Below are 27,729 nucleotides of genomic sequence, written 5' to 3' on the forward strand. Positions count from 1 at the left end.
CGGGGGCAGATGTGTGGCTGTGTGTGTGTTAGTGTGTCCGTCAGCTTGTCTCTCAGAAGCATCATAACTGCTGTTCGTAACATTTTCAACATAATATCCCCTGACCTCAATACATCCATCGCAGAGCCAATATCTCCCATCTCCCCACTGGAGCCTTTTCATTAGTCACTCTGACAGGCTGTCGTGTCCCTGTTCTTAAACAAATAAAACCATCACATAATGAAGATGTTGGTCAGTTCAGCATTTTGTTTTTCTTTTTACTCATCTCTCACAAGGACAATTGCCTGTTTATGAGGCATGAGATGGGCTTCCCCTGTGAAAATGAGTCTGAATCCTGGTCGGCCGGGGCCTCTCTGTGTGGAGTTTGCATGTTCTCCCCGTGTTTGCGTGGGTTTCCTCCGGGTACTCCGGTTTCCTCCCACAGTCCAAAGACATGCAGGTTAGGCTGATTGGAGAGTCTAAATTGCCCGTGGGTATGAGTGTGTGAGTGAATGGTGTGTGTGCCCTGCGATGGACTGGCGACCTGTCCAGGGTGTATTCCTGCCTTTCGCCCAATGTATGCTGGGATAGGCTTCAGCCCCCCTGCAACCCTGTTCAGGATAAGCGGGTTAAGATAATGGATGGATGGATGTTCTAGAACTCTTGATTTAAAGGGGATTGTTACACCAGCATTAGAATGTTCACATTAGAGCATTCTAATCTAATGGTCTCACACCTCAAAGGGTTAAACGTTGTTTATTGCACTTTAGGAATGCTTCGTTCCTGAAATGGAAATGATGACTAATAGTAGCTTTTTTAAAAGCGTTCTCCTGAACCGGTAATTGCGGCGAAAGCAACACAAGATATATTAATATTTTTTTCTCTCACAAAGAAGATGCGCTTCTGTTTGATTGACCGGGGCATTCCCGAGGCTTAAAGGCTTCGCTTAGCTGCCGTCCCTCAGGACCGATAACGAGTACAAGCGCCGTCAGGCAAATCAAACACGCTGAAGTCTCAGAAGAAAAAAAAGAAAAGAAACTGAACTCAAACCCCACATAGTTTTCTTTTGAGAAAAAAAAAAGGCATTTTACAGCTGAGAAAAGATGCCACCGGTGCCCGGAGCACAGAGATCGACCGCAAGCGGCCGGGCGAGTTTATCTCCCGGACGCACGAGGAGGGGGGCATTTAATGCATACAGTAAAAAAACGGAGGACACCAGTGGTGTAACTGGAGACCAATCACAGCGTGAGCATCAGGGACTTACGGCGCCTCCCAGTGGCAGCCGCCTCGCCCTGCGTCTGAAAGAAGCGCTAATAACCAGCGCTCCCGCAGGAGTGAGGGGACTGTGTGCCTGGGTGACTCGGTGAGGCGGGCGGGGCCGATCCGCTCCCAGGAGGACCCGGGAGGAGGTGCAGCGATGGGAGACGCGCGGCGACCCCCGCAGAGACTGCGCCTTTCAATCAACGCGCCACAAACACGCATAAGAACTGGTGGTGGGCCATTCAGCCCAGCCAGACACATCGGTTACCCACAGACTGCAGCACCCCTCAACCCTGCCCCCAGAGGCCATCTGCTGCTATCGCATGAGCAGATCACTCCCCCCCCCCCCCCCCGATACACCCGTTACCCAATCATCTTCCTGTAAAACGCCCCACGACACACCAGTGCCAAGCACTCTGTCACGTGTGATCAAACGACAGCAATGCGAAGTGCATTCATTTCTGCTTTCTGACACCCATTCACACTCTCTCTCTCTCACACGCACACTCACACTCTCGCTCAGACACACACGTACACACTCTAACACACATACACACACACACATGCGCACACGCTCTCTCATACACACGCACTCACACTCTCAGATACATACACACTCTAACACACACAGACACACACACACTCTCATACTCTCTCTCAGACACACATACACACTCTAACACACACACACACACACACTCTCATTCTCTCTCTCAGACACACACATAGACAATCTAACACACACACACTCTCACACGCTCTCTCACACACGCTCTCACACACACATGCATTCACACTCTCAGATACATTCACACTCTAACACACACACACACACACACTCTCATACTCTCTCTCAGACACACGCATAGACACTCTAACACACACACGCACACGCTCTCACACACACACACGCACTCACACTGTCTCAGACACATACACACTCTACCACACACACACACACACACACACACACTCTCACGCTCTCTCTCACACACACGCACTCACACACGGAGCATACTTTAAACACGCTGCTGACGGGGAAGAGCAGGCTGCCGTCATGGAGACAGAAATAGCCTGTGTGCCCCGCTCCTCCCAGCAGTGTGTAGTGCCCAGTGGAGTAATTGCAGACCTGTCCCTTCGCAGAGTGTGTCACCTGTCAGTTTGTGCGGGAGCTACTTCAGCTGCTGAAGCCAGTGCAGCCCGCCGCGCAGCTCCCCCACCACGGCCTACAGGGGGCGCTGCTGAGCCAACATCCTGCGCAGTTAAAACAGTTACTGTCCGCACGCCCCCACACTCAGCGCTCTGTCACTGTGTCTGAAACTGTGCATTAGCACAGGAACACTGGGGTTTGTGTGTTAGTCCACAATAGAACAGGAACACTGGGGGTTGTGTGTTAGTCAGCATTAGTACAGGAACACTGGGGTTTGTGTGTTAGTCTGCATTAGTACAGGAACACTGGGGTTTGTGTGTTAGTCTGCATTAGTACAGGAACACTGGGGTTTGTGTGTTAGTCCACAATAGAACAGGAACACTGGGGTTTGTGTGTTACATTACATTATTGGCATTTGGTGTTAGTCTGCATTAGTACAGGTACACTGGGGTTTGTATGTTAGTCCACATCAGCACAGGAACACTGGGGGTTGTGTGTTAGTCCACAATAGAACAGGAACACTGGGGTTTGTGTGTTAGTCAGCATTAGTACAGGAACACTGGGGTTTGTGTGTTAGTCCACATTAGCACAGGAACACTGGGGTTTGTGTGTTAGTCAGCATTAGTTCAGGAAAACATACCCCTTTAAACCAAACACAGGCACAGCTGCCATGTTATCATATACTCCTGAGACCACTCATTAAGCTTTGCTGTGTCAATAAAGGTCTGTTGATTTGTTCAAACTGGGTAAAGATGTGCATCTCAGTGTAGCTCTACCTAATATTCTGTGTGCTTGCAGCTAGTGGCTCAAACACTCCTCAGCTACGAACTCGAACATGGGAAACCCTGGGCACACATGAAAACATCTGTAACCATGTAGTCATTATTGTGATCCTCAAGCAATTCATTATATTTCACTGGACAATTGCGCAATATTATGTTATAAAACAGTTAATCTATCTGTTATCATCTTCAAAAGCAAAAAAAGTGCATGAGTAATTAGTCAACAATAAGCGTTAAATGAGGAATGATACAATGTACATTCATTTCCCCTGGGTAATGACTTCATTGTCCATACATCAAGCCTGACATTTACTTGAGAAAGATAACTGACCCCCCGCAGGCTCAAACAAAAACCAAAGCAAGAAAAGTTTTTACGAGGAGAGGGGAGGGTGAGCCCTCACCATGGCAGATGGTGAGAGACTTACATATTCCCCCGGATCAATTTAACCGGCCGTCTATCGAGGAAACAAACAAAAAAAAAAACAGTTCCTGAAATCCCTTCAGATCCACCCACAACCAATTACTGGAGTTCACAGTCTGTGCTACATCCAATGGTGTCGTGGCAGTCGTAACACACAGGATCATAAAGAAACCCTGGGCGGAGAACGGAAAAGAAACACACGCACACACACAGATCGGGGCCGATGAATAACAGTGGACGTTGTTGCAATATAAATGATTTATAAGACTTTATAGCAGGTTTATAACTCCACGGAGATAACGCCTCCAACATTTTCTCAGTTTGTCATTGAAACTGAGTCTTTGACCCTGTTTACACTTGGCTGTTTCATGCGTCCTGCATATCCTGATAATACCCGGATAGTCATTATCCACATTAACATGCAGGTGTGAATGCACCCGGGACGCATTACGAACAGATTAAAATCGGATCGTCCAAACCGCTTCGGTGGGTGGTCCGAGACGCAGCAAAGTCTGAGGAAAACTAAATGCCCACTGGCGATACTGACAGAATTCCTTTCATAACAAGCTTCAGTGGAATTACAGAAATCCACTGTTTTTGCTCCACCTGCATCTGGGGTCGCTGCTGTATCCAACAGTGCAAACACAGCAGTCTTCTGTTGTACTGTACATTGTCTGCTGTCATTTCAGAAAAGCTGAAATATGCCATACGGACTTGCTATTTTTCTAGTGGCTACCACAGTTGAAATGAGAGACGGAACAAAACAGGAAGTGGGTTGTCTGGGTTTGCCATTTTACGCACAAAATAGCAATTGGATTTAAATCTGGCTAGCTGGAGACGCATCAGAATACCAAGTGTAAATGCAATGTGGTTAAATCATGTCCGGATACTATATAGATACAAGTCACATCAAACGACCAAGTGTTTACGGGGTATTTCAGTAAACTGAAGAGACTATGACAACTGAATGAAATATAACCGATCCCAATGCCATCCCTGCTCACACAAACTGCCAGAGGTGTGTATTCTCTGTGGAATTGATGAGTATGAGGAGAGAGACGGTGTGTGTGCGTAACTCCGAATAGCAGGATCTTTTAAACTACTTTTTCCATTTTGTGTTTTGACTTTCTCTGGGTGCCTGCCATAGGCCATGACCAGCAGGGGTAGCGCAATGAGACATGGGTATCCCAGGCAACTGAAACCATCCCTCCCTGGGTGCCACTACAGCAGACTGGTGTCACACCTCGACCCCAATCGTACAAGCCTGCTTTACAGGGAATGGCACACAGTGGTTAGTGCTAAATGAACTCTCATAGTGTTAACTCCCATGGAGTGCATTTTTATCCGTGGTGGTATACAGAAACTCTGTGACAGTTCTTCTCTCACTGTGCTGTAAACCACAATGAGAAGGGAGTCATAGACAGCGGGGGCAGGGGAGGCCCACCGAACAGTTTGACGTCGGTTAGACGTCTATTCTACATCAGTCATGGAGGTCAATATGGCGTTGATTAGCGGGGCATAAATGAAAGCTTTTTTGATGTCGGTAATTCAATGAGCACAGAACATTGATCTATTCCAGGCAGAACTGGAGCGAGATGAGAGTGAGGGAAGTCTGAATTTCAGGACTGAGGCAGGGAAGTGCGAGTCTGAATTACTTTCATGGTGACTTCCCCTCTCTCCTGGGTTGACATTTAAGCCGGGCGGTGGCTTTCTGAGGTATTGATTGCAGATGAATGCTTCGGTGTTTGTAAATGTCCTTTAAAGCCTCCCTGGCCAAAAGGTAAAGCCTGATTAGACCTTTTACAGTGTGAGGCCGGCTTCTGGCACAGAGACAGAAATGGATTTTGTTTTTAAACTGCCTCCGCACCTTCAGCACACGCCGAAGCTTAACAGCCATGTCGGACACAAGTCTCCTTGTTAATACGTATCGACCTTGCCAGCATGCTCTGGTATTCAGTAGCATCCTCCCCTCCAAAAGTGGTTAGAAATCTGTGAAATACCACCTAGGTGTTCTGGTGAAAACCCGGCTGCACTTGAAATTATAAAGGTTGCTTGCCATAGCCGGGCTATATCGGGGTAAAACCTCAGCTGTGTTGGGGTCCACCTCATCCGTTTATCTCAAAAGCGTCTCTCAGCCCTCGATGTCCACCCCTCTAGACGTCCAGATTCCTGGGTTTTCTCACTGGGTGCCTGGCCGTGTCATGGCACTGATCAGGAGTGACTGCTGTGAAGTTGCTGTGATATTACTCTCGGACTCTCAGTGGGACCATGACAGAAGGATGGAAGGATGGATGTGATTGGAGCAGAGTCACAGGGTCACAAGGACACAGGGTCACAGGGTCATACAGGGTGCTCAGGGTTTAAGAAAGGTGCCTTGTTCTCTGAAAAGATTCTCAGTCCCTTTTTTTTTACACTCTACTGACAATCAACAATGGCACGATATTAAAGAAGACATAACTGACACCGGCGGCACGGATGGTGCAGTGGGTAGCACTGCCGCCTCACAGCAAGGAGGTCCTGGGTTTGAATCCCCGTCGGCCGGGGCCTCTCTGTGTGGAGTTTGCATGTTCTCCCCGTGTCTGCGTGGGTTTCCTCCGGGTATTCCGGTTTCCTCCCACAGTCCAAAGACATGCACGTTAGGCCGATTGGAGAGTCTAAATTGCCCGTAGGCATGAGTGTGTGAGTGAATGGTGCGTGTGCCCTGCGATGGACTGGCGACCTGTCCAGGGTGTATTCCTGCCTTTCGCCCAATGTATGCTGGGATAGGCTCCAGCCCCCCTGTGACCCTGATCAGGATAAGCGAGTGCAGATAATGGATGGATGGATGGATAACTGACACCACAGGATGGCATAATTTGTACCATTTTTAATTGCCCTGCAACAATCTAATTTAATAAATAATTATTTGGGTTAATACGCATATGGATGTATTAATTTGATTGAAAGCATATATAGCTTCATAGCAGATGCTGTTTTTTGTTGCATGTACTCCATTTTGTAATTGTGCTGAGATCTTCTATTATTCTCCAACCAAGCGTAAAACAACTGTTCCATAATAATGTTCTGTCAATGTCTTCCTTATACCGCTCCCATCTCTCTCTCTCCCTCTCCCTCTCTCTCTCTCTTCGCAGCCTACCCTGACTTTCTTCTTCTTTGTGAGTTTCAGTTAAAGCTGAAGAGCTTTAGCTAACAAACATCATCAGGCATCACTGCGATGGCCCTGCTGCACCCCAGACTGGGTGACTAATCGGCGTCTAAAAACAAACCCTGCTGCAAAATGAGCTTCACCCACCCAAGACCTCTCCTCTAACGCATTATAGCACATCAGCAGTCCGTGTCTCAAACAGGAGAGAGTGGGTTTGGAGAAACGTTAACTGCAGTCTGCTGAGGTCTCCACTCCTGGTCCTGGAGATCTTCAGGGTCTGCTGGGGTCCCTAAACCTGGTCCTGGAGAGCCGCAGGGTCTGCAGGGGTCCCCAAACCTGGTCCTGGAGATCCTCATGGTCTGTTGGGGTCCCTAAACTTGGTTGTGGAGATCCTCAGGGTCTGCTGGGGTCCCCAAACCTGGTTTTCTTCTTTGTAGTTACTCAGCACTCAATTGATCAATCAAAGTAGTCAGTAAACGCCTTTCACCTGGTTCCTAGGGTCTGAATGTGTCGTTGATTTTAACCCTTTAAGGCGTGACTTCACAGATATGCAATTATATTGTCCATAGCTGAACATTATACTGACTGTAACCACTGTTCTATTTAGAGTTGATGATTCAAACCAACCCGACCATGCCTAAAGAACCAAACAAATAGCAGGAGAATGAGTCTCATAGACTGTAACTAGACATTGAGCGCATGGGTGGAACTGTGGAACGTCCACTTGTGTTCAGATGCTACTAAATGACTGTGATTGAATGTTTGACCCCTGAACTGATTCTGTCCTTAATGAAGACCTGTGGTACCATTGTGTAAAAATCACTTTGTGCCGTATGTTTGTGTCTGTTTTAGCATTTTAATGCGCTAGCTAGTGGAAACTGTCCCCTTCTTGCATGTTTAGCAGACAATTAAGTTTCCTGTTATATTAAGTTTGTAGGACTCCTTCCTCATATTAAGTTCATCGACTTCCTTTTATTTAGTGAGTGCAATCAAACTATTCATGTACAACACACACACACACACACACACTCATGCACACAGGCACACATACATGTGCGTGCGCACACCCACACACAAACATTCACTGAGTGCATCGATGCTGGGTTTGGGTTGTGGCATGTTAGACACTATGTTCTCGCACAGGGGGATATAAAAATAGAAAAAGTTTGTGGAATTTGTTTGACAGAACTGGAGGATGATAAACCGTCATCCACGGCTACATTTTAATAAAGAACGTGTCCTCCTTCATTTACACTCTGTCATTATGTGGGCTGTGTGTTCAGGTGGTTTCGCAAACATTGCCTTAGGGCTACCTGTGCGTCAAGGCTGAGGCCAATTTTGTTTCAGTCCTGACAATTTGTTAACATTTATTTCAATTGAAATATAAACTTGACGTTCAATTATGTTTTTTTTTTTCAATATTGAAATGAATTTCAAATCAATTCCTGAAGTAACTGAATTGAAATGCTATTTCTCTCAACCCCGCTTCTGTATTTATATCCTTGTTTCACTTGTTCTACACACGTGCCCTCTAGTGGTGGAAAGGGGTAACTACAGGAGTCAGGGGCTCAGGCTGTTTCTTGGCTCAAAGGGAGGCCCAGCTTTTTCGACAGAATGTTCCGGGGATCGTGGACGGACCGGTCTCCCAGCGATAGCAGAAATGTGCCGATATTTCCCCCTCTGTTTCCATTACGGCTGCACTTTGTGACTGCAGTTACAACTGAAACGTATGTTTCCTCTATAGCACGTACGCCACTTACGTTTTTGAATGAATTTGGATTAAATTAAATGTGCAATATATTGCAAATACATTTGAAAAATGATTAGAAATATAAAAAAGGAAGGGCATTGTCGTTGAGCAGGTTGAGAAAGATTAACATAGTTTTGTTTTTGTTTTTTAATTGGCACAAGAATGTTTCCTCTGACTTTCTGTTTTTGTTAACCTGGTTTCAAAGAGCAGACCCGTGTTATCAGTCTCCTTTTGTGTCCAATGTGTTTGAGAGAGCACACATTCCCCACTTTGTAGGGACCTGTCTCAGCAGTGTGTGTGTGTGTCTGTGTGTGTGAGCACAGATATGTTGTTTGTAGGGACCTGTCTCAGCAGTGTGTGTGTGTGTGTGGGGGGGGGGGGGGCACAGATATGTGCTTTGTGGGGACCTGGCTCAGCAGTGTGTGTGTGTGTGTGTGTGTGGGCACAGATAAGTGCTTTGTGGGGACCTGCCTCAGCAGTGTGTGTGAGAGCATAGATATGTGCTTTGTGGGGACCTGCCTCAGCAGTGTGTGAGAGCACATGTTATATCTCTGCAGGTGGAGTAGCTGGCTTAAGTTTACACAGCTTGTATCTGCAGCTAGGTTCTGCTTGTTGACACTTTGATTATATTTTCCTTTGTCCAGTTTTGTGTGATTGTCTTTCTTTTTTTCTCTCCATCTGTCCCCATCTACCCTTCTCACTAATGCATCCTCCCTCCTGCTCGTTTCTTCCATCATTCTCTCTCTTCTGCTTTATTTCTCTCTATCCCTCTGTCTTTTATTTCCTTCCTCCATCCCTCTGTTTCCTTCCTTGTTGTCCCCTTTCTTGTTGTTACCTCTCCCCCTTCTGTCTCAATCTCTCTCTTCCATGTTCTCTCTCACTTCCATGTTGTCTCTCTCTCTCTTGCTTTCTCGCTCTCTTCCATGTTGTCTCTACCTCTCCCTCTCTCCCTCTCTCTCTTTCTCTCTCTGTCTCTCTTTCTCTCTTCCATGTTGTCTCTATCTCCCTCTCTCTTCCATGTTGTCTCATCTCTCTCTTTATCTCTCTCTTCCATGTTGTCTCTATCTCTCTCTGTCTCTCTTCCATATTGTCTCTCTCTATCTCTCTTTCTTCCATGTTCCCTCTCTCCCTCTCTCCCTCTCTCCCTCCCTGTCTCTCTCCCTCTCTCCCTCTCCCTCTCCCCTCTCTCCCCTCTCTCTCTCTCAGTTTTGATGTGGAGAATGGCTCCTCGCCCGTGGCTCTGGAATTGCAGGCGAGTCCAGGGCTGGTCCTGCACCCCTCCTTCCCCCAGAGCCAGCGCCGGGAGTCCTTCCTCTACCGCTCCGACTCCGACTACGACATGTCCCCCAAAACCATGTCCCGCAACTCGTCCATCACCAGCGAGGCGTGAGTACTGCCTGAGGGTCCCGCACACTCGCGCTGGCGCCTGGGCCTCTTACCCAGAAGCCCTTACAGGAAGGGGGTGAGGAGGGGCCCACCCAACGGCCAGTGTGCAATCCTCCCTAACGACATGACGCAAAGTGCCATATTAGGCGTAGGAGGGACATTGAGTCCTGGAGGGCTGCAGTGTCTGCAGGTTTAACTCCAGTCCTGGAGGGCCGCAGTGTGGGCAGGTTTAAGTCCGGTCCTGGAGGGCCGCAGTGTCTGCTGGTTTAACTCCAGTCCTCGAGGGCCGCAATGTCTGCAGGTTTAACTCCGGTCCCGGAGGACCAGTGTCTGCAGGTTTAACTCCAGTCCTGGAGGGGCCGCAGTGTCTGCAGGTTTAACTCCAGTCCTGGAGGGCCGCAGTGTCTGCAGGTTTAACTCCAGTCCTGGAGGGCCACAGTGTCTGCAGGTTTAACCAGGACTGGAGTTAAACCTGCAGACACTGTGACCCCTCCAGGACTCAATGGCCCTCCTACGCCTAATATGGCACTTTAGCTCCAGTCCAGGAGGGGGTGCTGTATCTGTTTATAAAAGGTTTATAAAATCGGATATATGTGAATCCTTGCTGAAGAACGTGCAGTTTTCTTTCCTATTTACAGTTGAATTTTAGTTACTCTGCCCCATAAGTATCTATTCTAATGAATTTCAATAAGTTTTAAAATTGTATGCAAATGTCAAATAATTCATGCATTTATGCAAATAGTTTTCCTGTGATGGATTAATATTTGTCCAAGGCTAGGTTTTAGTGGATTTTGCCATAGGGGAAGCGTTTGTTGTCAAAGGCTATGCTTAATCCTTGTCTGGGATACCGACTCATACATTTTTAAAACCTAAACAGTCTTTAAAAAAAGCAAAAGAAAATGTGGAAAACATTTTAAATCTTAAGTGGGTTGAAAAATATATATAAGTCATGTTGTGCCACAAATGGCTACAATAGGCAATTAGATCTACAATTTATATTGAGATGATGTATGCTTATTTCTCTCTGTCTGTCTCCCACCCTATCTCTCTCTCACTCTCTCACTCTCTCTCTCTCTTTCGCTCTCTATCTCACTAGGCATGCAGAGGATTTCATCGTCACCCCTTTTGCTCAGGTGAGTTTGTTCCTGTAATTAATATATCGTCTGAAGTTACACAGAGAGTTGCCAGTGTATGGAATGGCCTGCTGGGTAATGTAGTCCGGTGGTAGAGACACACACCTTTACAGTGTTCAGGCCCAAGGATTTTAGAGTTCCCCTGGCCTGGACATAGGTCAACAATGACGACCCTGACGGGCTGAATGGTCTGTTCGCACCGTTGTGTTGTAGTTCTTCCTGTGCTCCTCTTTTCATTCTGTCCTTCACCCACGTCTGTAGGTGTTGGCCAGTCTTCGGTCTGTTAGAAGTAACTTCACCATCCTGGCCAATGTCACCACCCCCACTAACAGGTCAGTAGGGCCCAGCTGTCAATCAAACCTCCCTCCTTCTGCTCAGCCTGTATCACAGCTTCTCTGTTTTATACGCTATGTGTGTGTGTGCCTGTATATATATATATATATATATATATATATATATATATATGTGTGTGTGTGCCTGTATATATATATATATATATATGTGTGTGTGCACCTTTATGTGTGTATGTGTGTGCATGCATGTGTGCATATGTGTGTATGTGTGTTTGTATGTGTGTGAGTGGGCCTGTGTGTATGTATTTATGTGTGTGTGTATCTGTGTGTGCATGCATGTGTGTTTGTATGTGTGTATGTGTGTGTGTCTATCTGTGTGTGCATGCATGTGTGCATATGTGTGTGTATGTGTGTTTTTGTGTATGTGCATACATGTGTGTGTGTGCCTGTGTGCATGCATGTGTGTTTGTATGTATGTGTGTGTGCCTGTGTATGTGTGTTTATGCATGTATGTGTGCGTGCATGCATGTGCGTGGTTATGTATGTGTGCATGCATTTGTGTATGTGTGTTTGTGTGTTTGTATGTGTGTGTGCCTGTGTATGTGTGTTTATGCATGTATGTGTGTGTGCATGCATGTGCGTGGTAATGTGTGTGTGCATGCATTTGTGTATGTATGTTTGTGTGTTTGTATGTGTGTATGTATGTGTTTTGTCCATGTGCATGTGTATATCTGTGTGCGTGCATGTGTGTGTATGTATGTTTGTGTGTTTGTATGTGTGTGTGTGTGTGTGTGTGTGTGTTGACTGTTGACAGTGATTGACAGGTCTCGGTGGCAGTAAGGCAGTAAGACAGCTGAATGTTGCTGAATGGTGTGTTCTGTTGTCTTTGCCTGTTACGTGAGTCACCTTGCCCCAGTTATTCTGTTTTTTGGTATCTGTCCCAAAAAAACACTCAATTGCTCATAGTTTACCTATTATCAGCCGCTAGAGGGCATTGTTCATCACTCTTAGATGTTATTTTCTATCTGTCCACAGGAGGTCCCCCTTGGGTAGTCAACCTACTGTTCCCAAGGCAACGCTGTCAGGTAGGTTAAGGTTTACTTCTGTGAAAACATACATACACGCACACATGCACACACACACTCACATGCACAGACACACACACACAGACAAACACATGTCCATACACCAGACCTGGGTCAAAACATTGTCTGAAGTTCATCCATTTAGACACCATTCCATCAGGCTTCTTTCAATTCTACAAGTAACAATTATTTTCACCAATATTCTACATTTTCTTTACTTTCTACTTTTTGTTTTGCTTCTTCTTGTTGTACTGTGAATACTTTTTATTAGAAAATTCTCAGCAGGTGTGTTTTAATATTTAAAGTATTTCAAATAATGACTTGACTCAGGTTAAATCACAGACACACTTACACGCATAGACATTACATTACAGTTATTCAGCTGATGCTTGTATCCAAAGCAATTTACAGTTGATTAGACCAAGTAAGGGCCAATCCCCCCTGGAGAAGTGCGGGGTTAAGGGCCTTGCTCAAGGGCCCAACAGCTGTGCAGATCTTATCGTGCTACACTGGGGCCTGAGCCACCAACCTTCCAGGTCCCAGTCAAGCACCTTAGCCTTAGGAGCAACTGACATAGAGAACCTGAAAGTGGTGACAATGTGAACAGGCTGTGTGCAGCATGGCACCAGGGTGGCAGTCTGGATTATGGTATGGAGCGTCATGAACATCCTGTACCTGTCACAAAGGAGGGCGAATCAGAGGCAGGGGGTGTGGCTTTCACATTGTGTACCTGTCTGTAACAGAGGAGGGCGAATCAGAGGCTGGGGGTGTGGCTTTAACATTGTGTACCTGTCTGTAACAGAGGAGGGCGAATCAGAGGCTGGGGGTGTGGCTTTAACATTGTGTACCTGTCTGTAACACAGGAGGGTGAATCAGAGGCAGGGGGTGTGGCTTTCACATTGTGTACCTGTCTGTAACCGAGGAGGGCGAATCAGAGGCAGGGGGTGAGGCTTTAACATTGTGTGCCTGTCTGTAACAGAGGAGGGCGAATAAGATGCGGGGGGTGTGGCTTTAACATTGTGTACCTGTCTGTCACAGAGGAGGGCGAATCAGATGCAGGGGGTGTGGCTTTAACATTGTGTCCTATACCTGTCTGTCACAGAGGAGGGCGAATCAGATGCAGGGGGTGTGGCTTTAACATTGTGTACTGTACCTGTCTGTCACAGAGGAGGGTGAATCAGATGCAGGGGGTGTGGCTTTAACATTGTGTACTGTACCTGTCTGTCACAGAGGAGGGCGAATCAGATGCAGGGGGTGTGGCTTTAACAGTGTGTACTGTACCTGTCTGTCACAGAGGAGGGCGAATCAGATGCAGGGGGTGTGGCTTTAACATTGTGTCCTGTACCTGTCTGTCACAGAGGAGACCTACCAGCAGCTAGCACGAGAGACCCTGGAGGAGCTGGATTGGTGCTTGGACCAGCTGGAGACCATCCAGACTCACCGCTCCGTCAGCGACATGGCCTCTACCAAGGTACTGTTTGAATCAGGTGTGCCCAATTTTGGATGGAAATTAAAATCTGCGCGATGGCAGATACCCAGGAACGGGGTTGGGCAGCCCTGGGCCTTGTTTCACAAAGCTGGATAACTGCACTGAGTAAAACCCACAAAACCCACTGTTGTAACATATCCTGACCGTAATATAAAAGCCATGGCCTGTTATACTGCCAGTATAATGCGATCACATTTCTCTAACAAGCCCTGACCGCAGCTCCGTTCCATCCTGACTGCAGCTGCAACTTAACCACAAACTGATTGCACTTATTTAATCAGACCTCAGCCACAACATTGTAATCATTTGGCAGTCAGATCTCTGCCCCCACATTTCCTCTGAATGCGTGAAACCGCAGGAGAAACACGGCACTGTAGGGGAAACCTGACCGGATGTGTACATGACCATAACCCAACCATAACCTGGCCAACAAACACTATGTGGCTGCTGTCTGTGTATTATATGTACAACCCCTTTACAAATCATAACCAGACCACATCTCTTTAACCACAACTCAACCACAACCCCTTTACAAACCATAACCAGACCACATCTCTTTAACCACACCTCAACCACAACCCCTTTACAAATCATAACCAGACCACATCTCTTTAACCACAACTCAACCACAACCCCTTTACAAACCATAACCAGACCACATCTCTTTAACCACAACTCAACCACAACCCCTTTACAAACCATAACCAGACCACATCTCTTTAACCACAACTCAACCACAACCCCTTTACAAACCATAACCAGACCACATCTCTTTAACCACAACTCAACCACAACCACTTTACAAACCATAACCAGAACACATCTCTTTAACCACAACTCAACCACAGCCCCTTTACAAACCATAACCAGACCACATCTCTTTAACCATAACTCAACCACAACCCCTTTACAAACCATAACCAGACCACATCTTTTTAACCATAACTCAACCACAACCCCTTTACAAACCATAACCAGACCACATCTCTTTAACCATAACTCAACCACAACCCCTTTACAAACCATAACCAGACCACATCTCTTTAACCATAACTCAGCCACATCCCCTTTACAAACCATAACCAGACCACATCTCTTTAACCATAACTCAACCACAACCCCTTTACAAACCATAACCAGACCACATCTCTTTAACCACAACTCAACCACAACCCCTTTACAAACCATAACCAGACCACATCTCTTTAACCATAACTCAGCCACATCCCTCTGAGCATAACCGGACTACAATTGTTTAACCATAAAACGAACAAAACCCAACCCAACCCAAATATTTAAAAACACCCCAAATGCAACGCTGTAACCATAAGAAATGCATAATCTGGCAAAATACAGTAACAGTAGCCTGTCAATAGGCCCTACCACACTTCCACATCCAGGAACAAATCAACCTGCACTCATATCTAAATTAATAATAAAGATAAATTTTATAAAATAATACAAATAAATTGTAAATCCAACTTCCACATTATGAAGGTCCTCTATACAAGTATACGTGTTTTAGTCTATATACGCAGAACCTGAGGCAAATGAAAAATAAACATAAATCAATAATCTATAATATATAATCTGTAAGATATAAATAAGTCGACTATAAACCTATGAGCCAAACCAGAGCACAGTTGTGCCTGTGTGTGTGTGCGTGGATGCCTGCGTGTGTATTTTGTGAGAACGTACGCTTGCGTGTGTGTATGTTCCCATGTTTAAATTCATTCATGGACTGCATGCGAGTAGATGAGCACATGTGTGTCTATGTGTGCCGATGTAACATTGTGTAGCAAGCACAATAGGAATGTTAATGTGTGTGCGGTTCTTATATGACCACAAACACACACGTAAGACTGATATACTAAATACTGAGAACTGCAGGCTATAATGTACTATTCAAGCGACAGAGAGAGGGTGGGAGGAAGGAGAGGTGGAGTGGGGGAGGAGAAGGAGAGAGAGAGATAAATAGAGAAAGATAGAGAGAGAGACAGAGAGAGACAGAGACAGAGAGAGAGAGAGAGAGAGAGAGAAACAAGCAGGAAGGGGAATTTGTTCCTGATGCTGATGTCGTAGCTGTAACCTTGGTTGCTACAGTACAGAAGCAGGCTCTGCCCTTCCCTCGCAGCCATTGGCCGGCTGCTCTGACCACAAGACATTCTGCTCAGGTATCCACCAATGGCAGCGCCGCAGCTCTTCCTCAGCTCGCTGCCTTAAAGAGACAGGCTCCCATTTCTGTTGTTTTTTTTTTTTTCACCGGGGGAGCGATCCCGTCAAATTCGGAAGTTAAACCTCACGGCCGTCGGCTGGATGTGATTTTATTCTGTTCCCGCGGAACGCTTCCCGGGGAAGAGCCGCAGGCCGGCCGTGTTTCTGCAGCGTGCGACGCAGGCTCACACATGGCGCACACGCTCAGCGGCTAGCGGCTGGCACACACACACACGCACACACACACACACACACACGCGCGCGCACACACGCATGGACCACCTGATTCGCCTGCAGACTGTTTGCAGAAGCCCAGGCTTGCAGAAGGAGGGCGCCACGGCAACGCAGGGGGAGAGGTAGAAGCGGAGGCGCAGAAACGCAGGCGTCGGACGGACGGAACCCATCGGCCGACGGGACAGACGGACAGGGCCCCCCCCCCCCCCCCCCCAGCGCGGCGAAGAGGAGAGAGGGAGGAACACTGCTCTGGCACGCCCGCTCGCCCGCTCCCTCCGGAGGGATCCTCTCCTTCAGGACACGCTCGCGCACGGAGCGCCGCCGTTGTCGGGGGTGACGAGGCGGCCGTCGACCGCGGAGGCCGCCCGGGGGAAGGCTTTATCAGCCCTCCTTTTTCATCCCTCCCTCGCCCGGGACAGAAGGGAGGACTATCATTCCGCCTGATCGACCCTTTACCGTGCATCGCACCTCACTGCTCGGCCTGTTCTCTCTCTCTCTCTCTCTCTCTCCCACACACACACACGCTCACACACACGCTCACACACACACGGACACGCACATACACAGGCACACACACGCTCACAGACACGCACACGGACATAAACAGGCACACACACGCTCTCGGACACGCACCCGAACATAAACAGACACACACGCACGCACACTCACAGACACACGCACAAACATAAACAGGCACGCTCACAGACACACACACACACACACACACACAGATAAACGGGCACACACACATCACACACACAGTGAGAGGCTGGTTGGTGTGTGCTGGAGTCGGGGTGGGAGATCTGCAGTACACAGGCTGAGTGGGGGGGGTGGGGGGGGGCGCGGAGGTCTGCAGTGTTTTCTCTCTCTCTGTGCTCAGTGTCCTTCAGCGTCCCGTTGTGTTGCGCTTCTCTCTCTCTCTCTCTCTCTCTCCGCGCGTGTGGGGGAGGGCAGTGTGGGGGTCGGGGGCGCTCCATTTCCGGGGGGTGGGGTTGTGGGAGGGGCCAGGGGCGGGGCGCGGCGAGATGCGGTCTCTTTCGGATTCAGGCGATTGGCGGGGGCGGCGGAACGGAGGCCGTTCCTAAAGGAGTGAGGAAGAGAGGAGGAGGAGGAGGAGGAAGAAGGGGAGGAGGGGGGGGTCACGGCCCCCCCTCCCCTCTCACCTGTCGCCGTCGTTTTGACCTCTGACCTCTGACTCACAACGACACCCCCACCCCCCTTCCCCGTCTGGGCAGGCACGACGTTCTGGAGTGCCCCGCCCCACCCAGCCGTGGCCCCCCCCCCCAGACCCTGACCACGGCCAGCTGCTGCTGGGCCCCCGGCAGCGCCCCCCCCACCCCCCAGTCCTGCTCCGCCTGCCTGGGCCACTGCTCCGCCCCGCCCCCAGCCCCCATGGGCGTGGCCGAGGCCCCCCGCCCTGCCCCCTCACCCGGCTCCTCCCCCGGCTACACGCCCCTCTGGGGCCGGAACAGGCCTCCCGGGCTCCTGCTGGGCAGGGCGGGGCGCGTTTCCGTGGAAGCCGGGGTGGGGCCGTCACCGGAACTGTTTTTGGAAGGGGGGGGGCCTCCCGCGGAGGGGCGCAGGGCACCCCTGGTGGACCTGCTCTGTGAGACCTGCTCCAAGCCTTGGCTCATCAGCTGGTGGGACCAGGTAGGCCTGAGGGCGGGGCGAGCGGGAAGGGGGGAGGGGCATGCGGCGCTGGAGGAGGGGCTGGCTCTCTTGAATCAGGCAAGTAGGTTTTGACGAGGGGAATGTAGGATTGAAAGAAAATGTAGGTTTGGGAGAGGAGAATGTAGGATTGAAAGAGAATGTAGGTTTGGGAGAGGAGAATGTAGGATTGAAAGAGAATGTAGGATTGAAAGAGAATGTAGGTTTGGGAGAGGAGAATGTAGGATTGAAAGAGAATTTAGGTTTGGGAGAGGAGAATGTAGGATTGAAAGAGAATGTAGGTTTGGGAGAGGAGAATGTAGGATTGAAAGAGAATGTAGGTTTGGGAGAGGAGAATGTAGGATTGAAAGAAAATGTAGGTTTGGGAGAGGAGAATGTAGGATTGAAAGAGAATGTAGGTTTGGGAGAGGAGAATGTAGGATTGAAAGAATGTAGGTTTGGGAGAGGAGAATGTAGGATTGAAAGAGAATGTAGGTTTGGGAGAGGAGAATGTAGGATTGAAAGAGAATGTAGGTTTGGGAGAGGAGAATGTAGGATTGAAAGAGAATGTAGGTTTGGGAGAGGAGAATGTAGGATTGAAAGAGAATGTAGGATTGGAAGAGAATGTAGGTTTGGATTTGGAGAATGTAGAATTGGAAGAGGAGAATGTAGGATTGAAAGAGAATGTAGGTTTGGAAGAGAATGTAGGTTTGGATTTGGAGAATGTAGAATTGGAAGATGAGAATGTCAGATTTAAAGAAGAGAATGCAAGATTGGAAAATACTGTTGGTTTGGAGGAGAATGTAGGTTTGCGAGAGGAGAATGTATGATTGGAAGAGAATGTGGATTTGACAAGAATGTAGGTTTGGAATTGGAGAATGTTGGTTTGGGAGAGGAGAATGTATGATTGAAAGAAGAGAATGTAGGATTGGAAAATACTGTAGGTTTGGAGGAGAATGTAAGTTTGGAAGAGAATGTAGGAATTGAAGATAATGTAGGTTTGCAATTGGAGAATGTAGAATTTGAAGAGGAGAATGTAGGATTGAAAGAAGAGAATGTACGATTGGAAAATACTGTAGGTTTGGAGGAGAATGTATGTTTGGAAAAAGCAGAATGTAAGATTGTAAAGAGGATAATGTAGGATTGGACGAGGAGAATGTAGGATTGGAGGAGGAGAATGTAGGTTTGGAGGAGAATGTATGTTTGGAAGAGGATAAGGTGGGATTGGGAGAGAATGGAGGATTGTCAAAAGGAGAATGTAGGATTGTAAAGAGGAGAATGTTGGATTGTAAAGAGGAGAATGTAGGATTGTAAAGAGGAGAATGGAGGATTGTCAAAAGGAGAATGTAGGATTGTAAAGAGGAGAATGGAGGATTGTCAAAAGGAGAATGTAGGATTGTAAAGAGGAGAATGGAGGGTTGTGAAGAGGAGAATGTAGGATTGTAAAGAGGAGAATGGAAGATTGTAAAAAGGAGAATGTTGGATTGTCAAAAGGAGAATGTAGGATTGTAAAAAGGAGAATGGAGGATTGTAAAAAGGAGAATGGAGGATTGTCAAAAGGTGAATGTTGGATTGTGAAGAGGAGAATGTAGGATCAGAAGGGAAGGAGGAGGGGCATATATACTTGGGAGAGGAGTTGGAGGATTAGGGGAGGGGAAATACTAATACTATACAAATATTTGATGGTGGGAATATATTTGTGTTCTGTACTGTGTGGTTTATTAAATCTGATTATTTTCAAAAATATATACAGAATCTACATAGAGGGAGAATGAAGTTGCACATGTGTGTCTGTCTGTATTGGTGTGTGTGTGTGTGTGTGTGTGTGTTCACATATCAGGATTTTGTGTTTGGGTATTTGCATGTGCATGTGAGTACGTGTGCATGTGTGTTTATATGTGTGTATGCCTGTTTGTGTGTGAAAGAGTGTGTGTCTGGGAGAAAATGTGTGTACAGTGGTGTCTATATTTGTTTGTGAGAAGGTGTATGTATGTGTATTTGTGCATGAGTGTGTGCGTCATTGCAAACATGTGAGTATGTGTATGTTTCTTGTTTGTGTATGTGAGTTTGTATTTGTATGTGAGAAAGTGGATGTGTGGATGTGTTTGTGTATGTGCTTGTGTGTTTATTTGTGTTTTGAGTGTGTGTGTGAATTGTGAATGTATATGTTTATGTTTTTGAGTGTGTATTTGTGCGTTTATTATCGCGAGTGTGTTTGTGCGTGTGTGTGTGTGCTTGCATGTGCATGTACCTGTATGTGTATGCTTCTCTGGGTTCATGTCTATTCGTGTGTGCGCGTGTACATTTATGTGCCTGTTTACGTGTGTGTGCACGCTTGTGCGTATGTGTATGCATGTTTCTGTGTCTGCATGTGTACGTGCGTGTTTATGTGTGTCTGTATATGTATGTATGTGTATGATACTGTGTCTGTGTTTGTGTTTATGTTTATGTATCTGTTTGTGTATGTGTACGTATGTTTCTGTGAGTGTGTGTATGAATGTATGTGTTTTTGTGTGTGTATGTATGTGTGTTTAGGTGCAGGCAGGCCCAGGCAGGGAGATGGCAATCACTCAGAGGTAGATGTGCAGGCAGACTGGAGGAGTTTGACCTTGGGATGGGTCACACCCCCGCCCGCCCCCCCCCCCCCCCCCCCAGCTCAGTGCAGGTTCCTCAGATTGTCATCTTTTCAGCCCCCCCCCCCCCCTCTCCCAGCAGGCCTCGGGAACCATTAGGAAGGTTCAGTTGCTAGGGAAACCTTTTGGGTTGCCATGGAGATTACTCTGTCTGAATGGATTGGTCACTAGATCACTAAGTCTGTGCTTGTGTGCGTATGTGTCCACGTGCGAGTGTGTGAGCGCGTGCACATGAAAGTGTTTGTGTGCATATATGCCTATGAGGGTGTGTATATGTATCATGTGTGTGTGGACATGTGTGTTTGTGTGTACAATATGCAAGCATGTGTACTTTTTTCTGTCCATATACATATATGTGTGTGTGAATATGTGTATATGTTTTTGAGAGTGTGTGTGTATGTTTTTGTGTTTTTGGGTCAGTGAATGTATGTGTGTGTATGTGTGCGTGTTATGTCAATATGTTTCTGTTTTTGTGGGTGTACGTGCGAGCATATTCTTGTGTGCATCAATTTTAAGGTCACCTTTGAAATGCAGAACATCCCCGTATGAAACCATAGAGTACAACATTGCATCAACAACAATAACACCACTGTTTTTTTAGTGGGGGGATAAAGCTTTGGAATTCATTATTTTATTCAACAATTCTGTGACATCTGGACTATGCTTTGCAATTGTCTTTGCAGAGAAAATGCTGTACTTTTAATACCAGAAAATCCTATTTCAAAGCTATTTCGTCTCATAGAAACTCTTTGCTGACATTATGAAGGTTTCTGAAATAGGCCATTCCCCTCGTCTGTGAACCATTTTGGGGGACATAAAACAGCTGTGTTTTAGAGTCCAATTTGTAATGCCAATTTGTTAGTGTTATCAGTGTTTATAGTGCCTCTTGGCTGAATTGGGTGAAAAGGTTTATCTTTCTCAGGAGGAATGTAACTGGGTTGGAAAATACTATTCAGAATATTCAGTCATAATTATGAGTTAGAGTTAAAGTGTTTGTAATGCTTCCCAGATGAATGGGTTAGTGTTATCAGTGTTTGTAGTGCCTATCAGGTGAATGGTTAGTGTTATCAGTGTCTGTAGTGCCTATCGGGAGAATGGGTTAGTGTTGTCAGTGTTTGTATGCCTCTCATGTGAATTAGTTAGTGTTATCAGTGTCTGTAGTGCCTATCAGGTGAACAGGTTAGTGTTAACAGTGTTTGTAGTGCCTCTCATGTGAATTAGTTAGTGTTATCAGTGTCTGTAGTGCCTATCAGGTGAATGGGTTAGTGCTATCAGTGTCTGTAGTGCCTATCACGTGAATAGGTTAGTGCTATCAGTGTCTGTAGTGCCTATCAGGTGAATGGTTAGTGTTATCAGTGTCTGTAGTGCCTATCGGGAGAATGGGTTAGTGTTGTCAGTGTTTGTATGCCTCTCATGTGAATTAGTTAGTGTTATCAGTGTCTGTAGTGCCTATCAGGTGAATGGTTTAGTGTTATCAGTGTTTGTAGTGCCTATCAGGCGAATGGGTTAGTGTTATCAGTGTCTGTAGTGCCTATCAGGTGAATGGGTTAGTGTTATCAGTGTCTGTATTGCCTATCAGGTGAATGGGTTAGTGTTATCAGTGTCTGTAGTGCCTATCAGGTGAATGGGTTATTGTTATCAGTGTCTGTAGTGCCTATCAGGTGAATGGGTTAGTGTTATTAGTATCTGTAGTGCCTATCAGGTGAATGGGTTAGTGTTATCAGTGTCTGTATTGCCTATCAGGTGAATGGGTTAGTGTTATTAGTATCTGTAGTGCCTATCAGGTGAATGGGTTAGTGTTATCAGTGTCTGTATTGCCTATCAGGTGAATGGGTTAGTGTTATCAGTGTCTGTAGTGCCTATCAGGTGAATGGGTTAGTGTTATCGGTGTCTGTAGTGCCTATCAGGTGAATGGGTTAGTGTTATTAGTATCTGTAGTGCCTATCAGGTGAATGGGTTAGTGTTCTCAGTGTCTGTAGTGTCTATCAGGTGAATGGGTTAGTGTTATCAGTGTCTGTAGTGTCTATCAGGTTACTGGGTTAGTGTTATCAGTGTCTGTAGTGCTTGTTGGGTGACTGGGTTAGTGTTATCAGTGTCTGTAGTGCCTCTCTGGTGAATGTGTTAGTGCTGTATGTGTTTGTAATGGCTGTCCTGTGAAGGGATTAGTGTAGTATGAGTTTGCTGTGCTCTAAATGAGTGTACTTGCTCAGCCCCCCTTAGTTCTGTAAAGGGATAGGCTCATCCCTTAAGGAAAAGGTTTTATATTAAAGAAAGGGTCACAGTGTAAGGGAAGTGTCATATATTCAATAAATGTAAAATAACATAAAATGGCATTTCTGTAGCGGTAAGTAGCTTTTGTGTACCCAATCTCTGAAATAGTGTGTATCAAATGCCAATTTTAAAGGGCAGCATAATGTTATCAAAGGTGATATGGCCATCTCTCCTTCTCTCTCATATGAGAACCATGATCAAATATAGTATCATAAGAGAGTGTTATCATTATTATTCATCAATGAGAACTGGCCATTCATGCCATCCAGGCACTTGTTGTTACCTTTTAGCTAGAGAGTTTTTGAGCATTCCCAAAAAGTCTGTGTCTACGATTCACTTCATGATTCAAATTATTGTCTAAGCCCCACTTCTTCGTAAAATCTAGCCTGATACTGTTTGGATATTGCACACACGTGTTTTCTTTTTTTTATATTCCTCAAATTTGGCAGAGTCCATGCAACTATTGAGAATATTTCTGAAAAGGGCATGCAAAATGTTTCAAAATGGGGATAAACCATGATTTGCTTTTGGTTGTGAGATGTAACATAATGTTAGGAACATTCCCTGAACAGTCTCAGAACATTTTCGTGTTTAATCTTTTTTTTTTGTCAAAGCCAAAGGAAAGATTTCCAGGAATATCATACAAAAATGATACATTGCGTTTATTATTTGGTCATGATAACACATCATAATATATACTGAGTCAAATACATTTGATGTTCCAAACGAACACGAGAATGTTCCAAATATAATTATTGACAAGATTGATTTGTTTAATATAAACACATTTATTTTGCCATAATTAATTTATATAATTAATAAATTATTTTAACATAAGCATGAATGACCGTCCAATAATTCAGATCCTTTTCAACCTGTACTCAAACCATTATTGTTACAAAAATGATCCGTGTGACTTCTTCAATAACATTCCAGCAGCGTCTAGGAAACTGTAAATGTTCTGTCTACCCTCAGATCATTTCTCCTAATAGTACTAGAATTCCTGAAAGCAAAAATGTTTAGCTGGGCATTACCAATTAGCTTTTATTTACAAACCATAGATATGTATACCTTCATCCACTACACTCTCTGAAATAAAGTGACATTGGAGGTACATTTTTGTTCTTCAAGGATCACATTTCCCAAATGTACCCTGAATGTACAGTAATGTTCTCTTTGGGTACAAATGGGTGTGTTTACCATGCAAAGAAGGTACAAATGAATTATGTATTGCTGGCTAGGGATACAATTGTATGTACCTATAGGGTATTACAAGGGTATAACATTTTTACCTTTTTGTACCTTTTGAAAAGGCACTTTTCATGCCTTTATTTCTGATAGTGTACACTATTGCCATTTTAAATTTATAAAATATAAAATATTATCCTCTTATAAATATGTTTCACAGGATGAATGGTAAATAAATGTAAGTGATTTTTCTATTTGACCATGGACACTGTAAAATAATGTTAATGTATAAATCTTGAATATACAGTACTGTGCAGAAGTCTTAGGCACCCTAGACTTTATTATATATATGTTTATTTTTTGTGTGTGTGTTAGTATAAAAGAACACATTTGAGATTTACAAATATTCATTTTCCAAAAGATTTGGACATTTCTGTATTTAATTTAAAAAGTAGCATTTTACTGTGAGCAATTTACTACTTTTTACATGAAAACTTGATCAAGGCTGTCTGAGATCAAAAGCAAGGACCCAAACAAAGTCTGCAGAAGAACTGTGGCAAGTTCTCCAACATGCTTGGAACACCTCCCTACTGATTGTCTTATAGAACTGCAGGACAGCATTGGCTATCTCAGAGAAGTGATGCAGTTTTAACACCGAAGGGTGGTCACAAAACATATTGATTTGATTCAGTTTTGAACTATTCTGCCAAATTACTAAAATGTAATGTCAAATGTAAAATGTATATTAAGTTTATTTAGGACCTTTCATTGAATTATTTTTGAAAGAAACTTATCTGTGCAGAATGTTATACAGGTGCCTAAGACTTTTGTACAGTACTGTATATATAAAATTGATATTTTGTACCTTACCTTTTCAAATGAGTAAATACAGTAAATAAAGGAAATAAAGGAAATACCAAAGATTATAACTCCCCCCCCCCCCCCCCCCAATAAGAATGAATAAATAAATAAATAGATAAATAAATAAATGAAGTGAATAAAAAATATATATACTGAATGAAGTGAAAAGTGAAAGTTGCACGTATATTCCTGATAGTTGAAATTGTGGACTTTATCTACCAAAGATGGTACTAAATGGTTAACTACCCCTTTAACCAAATTTTACACTCAATTATTACGTAATTGTTTCCCTCTCGCTGTGTCTTTGACGTACCCTGATCGAAGGGTATCACTGTTTTTACTTTGCTCTAGAGGTGGATTTTCTGCACCTCTCTCTCTCTCTCTCTATCTCTCTCCCTCCCACCCTCTCATAAATACAAAAATAACTGGCTGAGCTCATAGAAAAAGGTTTATCTTTCTCAGGAGAATTGTAACAGGGTTGGAAAATAAGACCCTGTCATAATTACATACAATATTAATGTGTGATACAGTTCATTCTGGATTCAAAACCCCGTCATCCATCCCCCAGAGCAAACAGGCTGTCTCATCTCACTGCTTCTTCACTGTGACAGACCAGGGGGAGGGGAGTGACTGCGGATTTTAACAAGCCCGGATGTCAGGGGCAAGGCAGCAGAACAGACTAATTCAGGCCAAGCGTGGCCCCGCTACCTTAGTGAATAACCTCACAAGGCAGGCTGCTCGCTGCTAATTGAGTTTACCCTGGTTTAATCTGGGGTCCTCATGGGAAATGTAGCCTTTTGTAAACAAAAATAAAATACATGGATACAGTCACTTCATTAGATTTTGCATGATTTTGCATGATGTATGATTTTATGCATTGCGCTGCTACACGATTGGCTGATTAGATAATCGCATCAATGAGTAGGTGTACAATAGAGTGTTCAGTGAGTGTATATATACCCAGTCATGTTGTAGTTTCTGGTGACACAAAATGGCTGTCTTTTAAAGGGATAACGCCGTTTTCAAGCACACCCAGACACTACACCACAGTCTTTCTAAAAATACTTGCTCTCTGACATGGTGAATCATTGTTTCTTGTTACATTAACGGAGTTCCTGTTTCTGTTTATTGTTTTTTTTTTTTTTTTTTTTGTTTGACAGTTTTATTTGCAGGCAGGCTTTCTCCTCAACATTTCAAATGAGCCATTTGAATGTATTTATCTATTTTATCTATTTTGCCATTCCCCACTTTTCTTCCTGTTCTTCAAGATACAATTGATATATTTCACGTAAAAGGTCTATCCCAGCTCTGATGCACTGCAAGAAGGTACTAATGTCATTGCGGGCCATATATATTATATTGAACATTTATATTTTAAAATGTGCCCTCAAAATGAAGCGATACAATGAAATAAAAGCAGATTCACTGTATTTCTGTCTCATATTCATCTTTTGACCAAAATAAAATTCAATCTACTGTTACCATACTTTAACATATTTTGAAAATCTTCTACACCTTTTTACCTGACCTCTCACTCTCTCCCCCGCCCCTTCTCCCTTACTTTCTCTCTCTCTAGTTCAAGAGAATGTTGAACCGGGAGCTCTCTCACCTGTCTGAAATGAGTCGGTCTGGAAATCAGGTGTCAGAGTACATCTCCAGTACCTTCTTAGGTGAGTTTACTGAACCATCCCCGCACACCTAGGTCTGACTGCAGTCTCACATGAGCTTTGTACCTTTACCTGCCAGTATGACTACATACCCAGATGTTGCAGTGTTCCTTTACCTACCAGTACAACTACATACCTTTACCTCCACCTTTAAACCACAAGCACAGTCTGATTTTACCACATATCTACCACCACACACCTGGAATTTACTATATATCTTCACAGCTTCAATCATAGCCCTTGGGCTTATACCTTTATATAAAACGGCAACCATACACTGTAAGTTTATGTCTTTATCCACACACATCTGTGGTATAAATGAGTTTGTGGTACAGTTTGTGAGGAATGTGTGTGGTATATAGGGGTGTGCATGTGGCATAGGTGTGTGGTCTAGATATGTGTATGTGTGGTATAGAGGGGTGTGTGTGGTATAGGTGTATGGACATGGTATAGATGTGCATGTCTGTAGTATAGGTGTGTGGTCTGGATATCTGTGTGTGGTATGAAGGGGTGTGTGTGTGGTATAGGTGTATGGACATGGTATAGATGTGCATGTCTGTAGTATAGGTGTGTGGTCTGGATATCTGTGTGTGGTATGAAGGGGTGTGTGTGTGGTATAGGTGTATGGACATGGTATAGATGTGCATGTCTGTAGTATAGGTGTGTGGTCTGGATATCTGTGTGTGGTATGAAGGGGTGTGTGTGGTATCGGTGTATGGACATGGTATAGATGTGCATGTCTGTAGTATAGGTGTGTGGTCTGGATATCTGTGTGTGGTATGAAGGGGTGTGTGTGTGGTATAGGTGTATGGACATGGTATAGATGTGCATGTCTGTAGTATAGGTGTGTGGTCTGGATATCTGTGTGTGGTATGAAGGGGTGTGTGTGTGGTATAGGTGTATGGACATGGTATAGATGTGCATGTCTGTAGTATAGGTGTGTGGTCTGGATATCTGTGTGTGGTATGAAGGGGTGTGTGTGGTATCGGTGTATGGACATGGTATAGATGTGCATGTCTGTAGTATAGGTGTGTGGTCTGGATATCTGTGTGTGGTATGAAGGGGTGTGTGTGGTATAGGTGTATGGACATGGTATAGATGTGCATGTCTGTAGTATAGGTGTGTGGTCTGGATATCTGTG

At 45.1% G+C, this 27,729-nt stretch overlaps 1 protein-coding gene across 1 annotated transcript in view; it reads left to right on the top strand.

Moving 5' to 3' along the window:
• The window catches only part of LOC133112190 (cAMP-specific 3',5'-cyclic phosphodiesterase 4A-like), a 59,395-nt gene that overhangs the window by 17,477 nt on the left and 14,189 nt on the right, over window positions 1-27,729 (top strand). The window contains exons 2-7 of the mRNA XM_061222868.1: window positions 9,694-9,873; window positions 10,970-11,006; window positions 11,268-11,338; window positions 12,335-12,384; window positions 13,743-13,855; window positions 26,498-26,591. Of these exons, the coding sequence (XP_061078852.1) occupies window positions 9,694-9,873; window positions 10,970-11,006; window positions 11,268-11,338; window positions 12,335-12,384; window positions 13,743-13,855; window positions 26,498-26,591 (545 nt within the window). The remainder of the gene's footprint in view (window positions 1-9,693; window positions 9,874-10,969; window positions 11,007-11,267; window positions 11,339-12,334; window positions 12,385-13,742; window positions 13,856-26,497; window positions 26,592-27,729) is intronic.

This window comes from Conger conger, chromosome 2, assembly GCF_963514075.1.
Source record: "Conger conger chromosome 2, fConCon1.1, whole genome shotgun sequence".
Lineage (NCBI taxonomy): Eukaryota > Metazoa > Chordata > Actinopteri > Anguilliformes > Congridae > Conger > Conger conger.